Genomic DNA, 10,243 nt, shown 5'->3' on the forward strand with positions numbered 1-10,243 from the left:
CTTTGTGGAAATTTTTGTAAAATAAATAATCAAAGAATTTTATTATAATTTATGGCGTTATCGCTGTGTCATATAACACGAAAGACATTTTTACGTTCCCTCTGCTTTTAGCCATAATTGTGCAGTTTCAGGTGCAGGGTTTGTATTGCAGGGACAATGAGTCCACAGTGAGTAAAAACACAACAGGAGCAACAAAGAAAATAACAAATGCACAGAAACTGCTTTTTAATGTCGTGTGAACTGAATGTGTGTGTGACCTGAAAATAATGACTAATGATTCTGAGCACAGATAGAAGTGTTTTGAGGCCAGAAGAGTTTGTGTGAATGCAGTTTCAAAATTAGGGTTTGTGTTGACATTTTTGAAAAAAGGATCAAGGGTTTTAAGCAATTATGAAAAAACTGTGATGTCAGGATGATTTGTTGTCGTGTAATAGCAGTTGTAGCAATGGAAGGACCTGTAACAGACCTGTTTGTATCTATTCGTTCACTGTCTCAGGTCATGGCAGTGGCCGGACTCGACGCGAGCAGAATCCACCGGCTGTCTCCGACGAGGTCGCTGCGCTCCTGGGCGACGCCTCCGGCCTCCCCCATCAGCCGGGACTGCTCGCCCTGCTACACCCCTCTCATACAGGTCTCCTCACTCTGACCACGATACACACTGATCCTTCATGCTTGTGACAGTAAATGCAAACCACAAAAGGTCTTTTACAGCAATCTTGGTGACAATTTTCTATTGTTTTTAAAGAGCTGTTGTCTTTTCTAATGTCCTGTTGTCATTGCACAGCCTCGAGACACACTTACTTTACATTTCACTGCACAGACTGTATATGTGAAGCTCTTGAATCTTGAACACGAATGAATCAATATGGATAGGTTGAGAGTTTTTAATGTGCTTCAAGAGTTTAAAAGAATCAGTGGCCAGAGTAGTGTGTATGACCTGCTGTTTTAAATTGTATTTTTAGTTGACTGTAGCTTTAGTGCTGCCATCAATAGAAAAAAATCTGAAACTGCTGTGCAAAACATTTAGATTTTTGACAGCACAAGTTTAATCTTCATTTTCATCAATCCTTTGTAAGTGTAAGACGGAAGATGGGTAGAAAACATGTTTATTACCGTAATTTTCAGACTATGGAGCGCACCTGAATATAAGCCGCTCCCACTAACTTTAAAAAGAAAAAAGAAAAATACATATAAGGACCGTGCTTGTCTATAAGCCGCAGGTGTCCACGTTGTAACATGAGATATTTACACAGAAAGATTTGTTAAACTTTTAATTAAATACGTACCGGTAACATACACAAATACCGTAAATGCTTTTTTTCCAGCAATTCTTGTAACACGGCTGGTTAAAAAGATAAAAAATACAGTAGCCTACCAGGAAAAGTCATTGATCACTATCTTCATCTTCCTCCTCCACTAAAACCACTAAAGTCGTCTTCTTCAGTGTCGGAATTGAGCAGCCTCAGAATTACTTCGTCACACACTTCCTCAGTCTCTCTGTCGTTGTCGCTCTCAATGTCACTTTCATCTTGAGGCAAATTCGTAAAAATCCATAAATTAGCCGCATCACTGTTTAAGCTGCAGGGTTCAAAGCCTGTGGAAAAAGTAGCAGCTTATAGCCCAGAAGTTACGATAGATGAATGTTTATCTGCACCACATCCGGAGCTTGACTTCATATACACTCGTATCATTTTTACTTTTGTTGATTAACGTTTATGCTCTGATTTAGCTTTTGATGCAATGATTTATCATCATTAGAATATTCCAGTCTGATACCAGTAATGGACTAGTGTCTGGATTTGTAATATGCTTTATAAAATCAGTGCAAAGCTTTTCTAACTCTATGCGTGCTTTTGTATGCCAACCTGCCACTGCTGGGCTCTTAACTTAAACCTTATAACTGAACCTGCACTCTAACTCCAGCTTCCTAACAAGCTGGGAGATACGAAAAGACTCTGTTCCAATGTGCTGAAGTTGAATCTCTCTGTATATGTGCTTGTGTATCCTCAGGTGGACTGGCGCAGTCCCGGCAGCGTTGGCAGCATCCCCGGGGCGGTGAAGAGGAGTTCGTGGTATACCGAAGGCCCAGACGGTCCTCCCAGCCGCAGCCAGTCCCCGTCACGTCTGCAGTTACCTGCAGAAAGCTGCTTGCGCTTCCTGCAGAAGAGAGGCAGCGCCCACAGTCTGGTGGAAGCTGTGAGTAAAAAGCCCAGTAGCTGCTCTTGTTGTTGTTTTTATGCCTTTGCGCTGACAAGGCTTTAGACTTTCAGGTTGTTTATCCACTTCTCATGAACACGATATCTCAGAAAAGCCGTCAGAGAACTTGTTTAAATTTGACAAAATCATTCACTTGGACTCAAGAATAAACTGAATTTGGTGATCAAAGATAACAAATAAAACCTGTTTTTTATTTTTGCTGTAACTCAGCTTCTAATCGAGAACATTTTGTACCCAAAAGGTTCGAGGTCAGCTTCACTGTCACAGTCCAATGTTCTGCAAAAACATTTTTCTGATGATTACACATAACTCAGAAAGAGAAGCGGGAGACTGGGCCTGTTTAATGATTCTAATCTTGCTTACTCACCGGGGAACTGTGGTGTTGTAACCATCTTTTGTGCTGCCAGTTTGAAGATGCATGAATTTGCAGCTTCTGTGCAGCAACGTTCACAGTCTGTCTATGAAGACGGCACGTTTCTCACGTGAAACTCACCAGAATCACGCTCAAAAAAATACCCTTTATTCATTGATGTATTGACTAAATTCCTTCAGCCTTGACTGTATTATAACGGCTTTAACTGTGGTTTTATTCATTCATGTGTTTGAATACATGGACCCTCAGAGGCAAACATTTGATCGTGTTTTATTGATAATCTGTACATCTTTGTGAATTAGAGCAGAGATGCAGTAACTAAAGTCGACATCAAATAACTTTTTCCTCCTTGATGGATTATTTAAGATATAAATTGATTATTTAGTACATGAATCATTTAGTATATGAACTAACACTAGCATTACTGTTATTAGTGTCAGTTAGTTTTTGTGCAGCTGAACTTCCTGTCACCAAATCAAAAAATTCAACTATAAGGTTTCAGCAATGGCATCAACTGAGGCATTAATCCAGCAGGTTTACGAGCAGCATCCACGTTTCTGGGAAGTTTTTTTCCTTGTCACACTTACAACATGTACACTTACTGTCATGTCACCCCATTGCTGAAATCACTCCACTGGCTCCCTGTTACATTTAGGATCAGATTCAAAATCTTAACTATCACCTACAGTGCACTTCATGGTCAGGCCCCTGCTTATATTGCTGAGCTACTCCACCCCCACCGGTCAGCTCGTCCCCTCAGGTCAAACATGCTTAATCTCTTATCTGTCCCTCGGACCCACCTCAAAACACGAGGTGCTCGAGCTTTTGCAGCGGTGGCGCCCAGGTGCTGGAATGCTTTGCCAGCGCCTATACGCTCTGCTGAGTCTCTTGCATCATTTAAAGGCCAGCTAAAGACACACCTATTTAGACAGGCGTTTAGGTAATTTTGTATTCTCTTGCCCTGTACTGGTGTTATTTAATTTCTTTTCTAGGCTCTTATGCTGTGTACTGTGCTTTTTATCTATGTTTTGTGCAGTTTTTGCAATTTTGTGTCTGTATTTTATTAATGTTAAAGCACTTTGTGACTTTTGACTGGGAAAAGCGCTTTATAAATAAATTTTACTTACTTACTTACTTACTTACTTACTTACACTTACACAGCATTGACTCACAACCACAACAAAACCACCCTGAAATCCATCTAGTATATAACTGCAGCAGTCTCTACCACTAACATCCAGGAAGGGGTGGCGACTACGCCAAGGGCTATGATTCATATACACAATATGTGAAATGATTTACACAGATTGCACAAAAAGTACATAAAAACTCACTCTCTACTCAGTCTAGCTAATCCCACTTAAAATGAACCAACGATCAAGCTAACTGTTCACTCATTCTTAGTCCTCCCCCTCGTCTCTCCACTTGGTTTGCTCCAATGAGGCTGATTGAAACCACCAGCTGCTTGTTAACGCTGAAGGAGCACATGGCCAACAAAACCACTAATGAAAACAACTAATGCATCAGTCCACTAAATAGAATTCATCTTTAACAAATTAAAACAATAAAAAAAAACAGATTGGCCTTGCTTACCTCAATTAGCTGGAAAAGTGGAATACGTGTTTAGTTCAGGGAGGCCTGCAGCTTCCTCACAACAACATTTTATCTTTACAGTTTATTTACGTAATTTATTTCCTTAAAGCCAAATGAGTTCACCCTCATGCACCTTACTAACTGTTTGCAATTTGCATAAACAAGACCACGATTGTTTACTCAGTATGAAGAGCTGATAAAAGGGAACAATGTGCCACCATTCCACTTACTTATTGTTTCTTCAGGACTTCTTGTTTTAAAATAATTTTCAAAGAAGGATTTTTCCCTGATTTCCACTTTAAATGTCAGAAGCCAGTGAGTGGTGTGATGCTAGAGTGAAGCACAGTAAGTAAGCTGCAGAAATTACAGAGAAATGATTTCTGCATTGGGCTGCAAGGTGGCTCAGTGGTTAGCACCGTTGCCTCGCAGCAAGAAGGTCGCCGGTTCACGTCCCGGTGGGGGCACCGGGATCTTTCTACGTGGAGTTTGCATGTTCTCCCCGTGCAGCGTGGGTTCTCTCCGGGTTCTCCGGCTTCCTCCCACACAGTCCAAAAACATGTTGAGGTTAATTGGTTGATTCTAAATTGTCTGTAGGTGTGAATGTGAGTGTGCTTGGTTGTCTGTCTCTAAGTGTAGCCCTGTGATAGACTGGTGACCTGTCCAGGGTGTCCCCTGCCTTCACCCTGAGTCAGCTGGGATAGACTCCAGCCCTAGTGACCCTAGTGAGGATTAAGTGGTGTATAGATGATGGATGGATTTCTGCATTTTTCTTAATTCACCTTAATTCCCTTTTGCCACAAAACATTCTGACATTTAGTCAGATTTTGATGATTTCTCTCATATCGTGTTCAGGTGCTGATATCTGAGGGTTTGGGGAAATACGCCAGAGACCCCAAGTTCGTGTCAGCGACCAAACACGAGATCGCAGACGCCTGCGAGATGACCATCGACGAAATGGAGAGTGCTGCCAGCAACCTGCTAAACGGGAGCGTGAGCAACGGCAACACCGGGGGAACCGGCAGCGTCAGCAGCACGGACCCTCATGCCAACTCGCAGCTTAGGGACCACAGTATCCGCGACTACAGCGACGAGGAGCCGTACGTGGCTGTGAAATGCGAGGAGGACCTAACAGACGAGATGATATGCATCACCTCCCTATAGCAGCGGCTCACACCAGATTATATTTAGGTTTTTTTCAATTGAATTTTTACTACTGCTCCACGGCGAGAAGAACGTCTCTCTACAGGTTGCATCCTGCAGTGGAGAGAAAGCGTCAAAAAAGGGATGGACAAGCGAACAAAGTGCCTTGTTTTTCTCTTTCTGTTGAGCGGAGAACAGAAGTTAATTGTTGAGATTAATTCAGCAAATATTGAGAGAGAATCAGGCTACTACCTGCCAACTGGCCTGTCATTCAGCAGGAATTCAAGACAATCTGTTTTCTTTATTGTGAACAAGGGTTTGATCGAAATCAGCTTTAATGTTAGGGTGTTTGCATGCGTGCAGTATTGGGTGAACAGCGTTGGGATGGTCATAGTTTCTGCTGCATGAACAAGGCCACCGTTCTTACGCTGTTCACTCAATACAAAGAGCCAATAAAAGAGAAAATGTGCCACCACTCCACTCACTTTCAGACTGAGGTGTATGAAATGTTTCTTGCATTGGATTTATTCAGAATTGTATTGTGTCATTTTAAAGAAATTTTTCCCCAGGATGACCCGTTTAAATGTCAGACGCCAATGACAGGCCAGTGATGGTACGATCCCAGAGTGAAGCACAATGTGTAAGCTGCACTTGACCTGCTGCAAAATGTCTTTGGCCATCCAATGATTCCAAGAATTCATGCACTCAGTTGAATTTCATGTACATACATGTGTGATTTTAACCTTTTATTGGTCATGATAACAGACACTGGTTCATTTTCACCTCTTATGACTCAAATTACACTAAAAACTCGATAGATAGATAACATATATACATATATAATATATATTTTTGTTAGTTTATTTGAGATAATCTCGATCAGGCTGATCCAAAGCCATCCCAGCTGGTACGTTTGAATCAAAGCTGCACTGAGTTCACAGTTCAGGATTTCAGGGTTAAACATTGCTCGTCTCTGTTTTTGACTTGAAAAGGAAATCACATATCAATGAGAAGAAAAAAAAAAAGACTTTGTCCTCAGGCATATCCTTCTGTTTCATGTGCTCGCTGACATACTGTAAGTCCTTCCCCCTTTTACACCGCCAAGAATGCTAAATTTACACAATTTTATTAACTTATAACCTGAAAATAAAGAAACGTTTAGGATACAGAAATGTCACAGACTGTCCATAGTGATCCTTAACTCTTTTTTTTTTTTTTAAAGCCCTATGAAGACAGATTTCATTGTTTCACTTTACTCACATCTTGAAGTTCTAAGAAAATGAGTTCACACAAACACAACCATAAATCGTTTTTGTTTTTCTCTACGACACTGTGGCGCATTGTTCTCAGCCTGTACTGTCAAACTGCTGCACACCCCTTCGATTACGTGTTGTGATAGATTCTAGTTACGTGCTTGTAGAGCGAATTCAACATCCTGTGAATATTTTCTGAGAAAAAAGATCAGGAAATATGTTGCTGCACCGTCTCAGAATTAGTTCACATTTTACGCATTTGTTATTTGGGACCTAAAACTAAAAATGTTTTTATGTGAGAAGCCATTTTAAAGGTTCGGTACCTCCAGAAAAATAACTCACACAGTCATGATGTTTGGTGAAGACACAGTCAAAATAGTTTCCATCAGATCCAAATGATTGAATGGCTCCAGCAGAGGCCATGTTTTTAATTATGGGGCTTTGAAAATGGAAAGAAACGTTTTCCAAAGAGGGTGGTATTGGGGCCCCAGAAAGTTCCTTTAAGTGTGTATTTATTATTATTATTTATTGATGTAACCATATTTCCTACAAAAAAAAAGTCTTTTGTTGATATTTCACCAACTTTTGTGGCAAGTTTGGCGAGCCAAGGTTGCAGTTTTTTGCTATTTTGACTAGTTAAAATGGTGATTTGAACCATAAAAACTGGTGCACAAAAGGGTTTCTCTATTGTTATTACATGTGCAAAGTCACAAGCTGCTATCATGTTGTCTTCACGTTAAAATTTACCAACATATGAGGCTTGTTTTGCCTCCAGCTGAAGGTTCACATACTTGAAATGACAAAGCAGTTTAAAAGTCATCATTCCTCAGTGGATTTACACTTCATTTATTTGCAGAAAATTAAATTCTCTAAATCCATTTCAGTGCCTCTGTTGGTCTTCATGTCTAGTTTGTACTGTCTTTTCCTCCTCAGTATTTGGAGCTGCGTGGTGACAGAACATGTATTACTGGCAGATATGAACGGATGTCATCAGGTTGAGGCCACCTGAATGATGCAGCCGGTGTGTATGATGGGAAGTGGTGGCCGGATGGGATGAAGAGGATGTGAAGGTAAAGTTTATGCATCCAAGTGGGTCATCATTCAAGTGGTCTCCATCCGATGATACGTGTCGGGTGCTGGTGGGTGAGGAGCTATTGAACCCTTAAAATGGCCCTTTTTTTTTCGAAGGTGAAAACACAAAAATTCCCAGATCTGTTTGGGTCCCAAAAAGCAGATAAATAAAATCTGAGATGTTTGCACCAACACTTCTATCTGAAATGACTCAGACTGGCCTAATAATAAAACAAAGAGGAGCTTATCTCACTGCTGAAGCGCATCAAGCCAGCGTCATGCATTCCAACTGACTCAACTTTTTACTGCCTGGACGGCTGGCAGGTTTTCGTCTGTGGATTTTATCTTAACCAGCTGAGTGCTTGTTTAATGCCGACTCAGATGAAGTACAAAGATACCAACATACGGGTTGCTGTTCATGACACTCAACACGTACCCTTTAAAACGCCACAACAGAACAGGAGACTAACTACTGAACTGGTGACAGCGTACAGATTCAGTTTATAGAGTGTACATAGCGTGTTCTTTGAATGCAGTGATTGTGGTTTAGCTGTTGCCTTTTATCTGTAGGGTTTCTGTGCATAAGATGTCCAAAAACAGCTGCTTGTCTGTGAAGAGAGAACAACACAACCTGCTAGCGGGTAAACACTGAGGAGAAGCAACACCTCTGCACTCCTGCTCCAGCGCTGACCAGTGTTTGTCTACCACTGCCAACTGTAACACTGTCTTCAGGTCAACCTTTAAAACAGCAACACTGGGTCACACAGCGGGGTGATTTTTGCTCTTTTCCTCAATCTAAATACTGTTGTCAGGGCAACGTGTTTGATCTGTGCAATCAAAGGGCTTCTTCTTATGTAAAACCAAAACACGGGATCATTGAGTGCATTTTACACACACACATAGATGCTCAGATGCCATTCCAGATGCATTCAATTCTACATTTGTAGTGTGTAAGTAAACAAGTTGTTGTGCACAGTGGTGACAACAGGTCCGAGCTGTCCACTGTCCACGTGCACTCGTTTCTTCTTCTTCTTCTCTCCAGAAGACTCATACGCAGGTTTTAGTGGCCGACACAGCTCATAAAAAAGACTTATGCATTTTCTAGCTGCATGTAAATTGTGTTGATTCAGACTAATTGTAATGTTATTACCTCTGTAACGATCCAGGTCTGGTGGTTGAAGTGTCAGGGAAACTGTGGAAAAGGCTGCATTTGCACAAAAGAAGTAATATCTATTTGACAGTATGTTTTCCCAGTGATGAACCTGATTGGCTACCGTAGGAAAAAAAATAATTAGCGGCACTAATATTAGCGGACTGCTGAAGCTTATAGGGAATCCTAATGTTTTGGATTGTTGGGTGTTTCTGTCTCTGCCTTTGTGAAGCGCTATGAGATGACTTGTTGTTGTAAATATGCGCTATACAAATAAAATTGAATTGAATTGAATTGAACTAAAACCTCAGTAACCAACATGAAAGAGTCACACAATTCCCAATTTAAAAACTGGTTGGATTTTGTGTAAATGCAGCCAAAGATTCAGTTTTACTGTTTGGGTTTCTGATGACTTTTAAAATTAGATTTTGGAGGAATTTCGACAACTTCAGAAGCCATATTAAACACATGCTGTGAGCAGAAATGTGGACATTTGCTGCAGACAGTAGTCATAAACGCCTCTTAAAAGAAACACAACTGGCATTTCGTAGCTCCTACAGCACCTCTAGTCCTTACACATGGACGACAGAGAGACCCTATCTTGTAGATCAGTACCGAAACATGTTTTACATTCAGCACCATCCATGATTGGTTCCACAAATACCTCTGTTACGGTAAAATCAGCATTCGACGGCCACTGCTGCAGGTCCAGATTCACTCACTTGTCAGAAACCTGCTGCCATCAGCACTAGAACCCAATAATCATAGTCAAAGTATAACTATCCAAATACATAAATGTTTATCAAAGGACACAAAATGACAGAGAACACGAAGCTTTGTTGTGCAACACAGCTTTATTTTTTTGTACTGTTCCACTGCTTTACACATGTCTATGAAATGATGATGTATAAAATCTGTACAGCGTTTGTAAAAAGTGATGAACTTGAAGATTTCTGCTTTCTAACATTTGTTGTATGAAATATTTAAGAGAAAAAAATAGCTCGACCTACTTTGTAGCAGAAGTACTAGTACCTTATAGATTTTGTACCAATGAAAACAAACAAAACAAAAAAAACCCAACAACCCTGTTTTTGTACATTTGAATTTTTGCCTGATGTGACGATGAACCTGCTGATTTTTGTAATGATCACTGAATAAAGTCACGAGGACAAGGTCAGGAAGAAGCTTTGTTTATGATCAACAGAAGAAGAAAAAAAAACACAATGTTCGCAGTAACATTCCCTTTATGATCCTGTGTTTACGCCTTCATTAAGACACAAATAAGTGGAATATTCAAGTCTTTGTACATCACTGCATTACAATGTAAACAATAATCATCACAGTAATGAAGCTGAGCTAATGAACGCTACTGTGCAAAGCTTAATAAGACATGATTATATTTCATTCCAGCATCTTTCCGTTATGGCTGATGACACAAACTGTCAA

At 40.5% G+C, this 10,243-nt stretch overlaps 1 protein-coding gene across 1 annotated transcript in view; it reads left to right on the forward strand.

Moving 5' to 3' along the window:
* Window positions 1-5,344, forward strand: part of cacna1db (calcium channel, voltage-dependent, L type, alpha 1D subunit, b) — a 118,960-nt gene extending 113,616 nt beyond the window's left edge. Inside the window, exons 46-48 of the mRNA XM_008298233.1 lie at window positions 497-631; window positions 2,011-2,196; window positions 5,036-5,344. Coding sequence (XP_008296455.1) covers window positions 497-631; window positions 2,011-2,196; window positions 5,036-5,344 — 630 coding nt within the window. The remainder of the gene's footprint in view (window positions 1-496; window positions 632-2,010; window positions 2,197-5,035) is intronic.
* The last annotated feature ends 4,899 nt before the right edge of the window (window positions 5,345-10,243 follow it).

This window comes from Stegastes partitus, unplaced genomic scaffold (genome assembly GCF_000690725.1).
Source record: "Stegastes partitus isolate 25-593 unplaced genomic scaffold, Stegastes_partitus-1.0.2 Scaffold1296, whole genome shotgun sequence".
Taxonomy (NCBI): Eukaryota; Metazoa; Chordata; class Actinopteri; family Pomacentridae; genus Stegastes; species Stegastes partitus.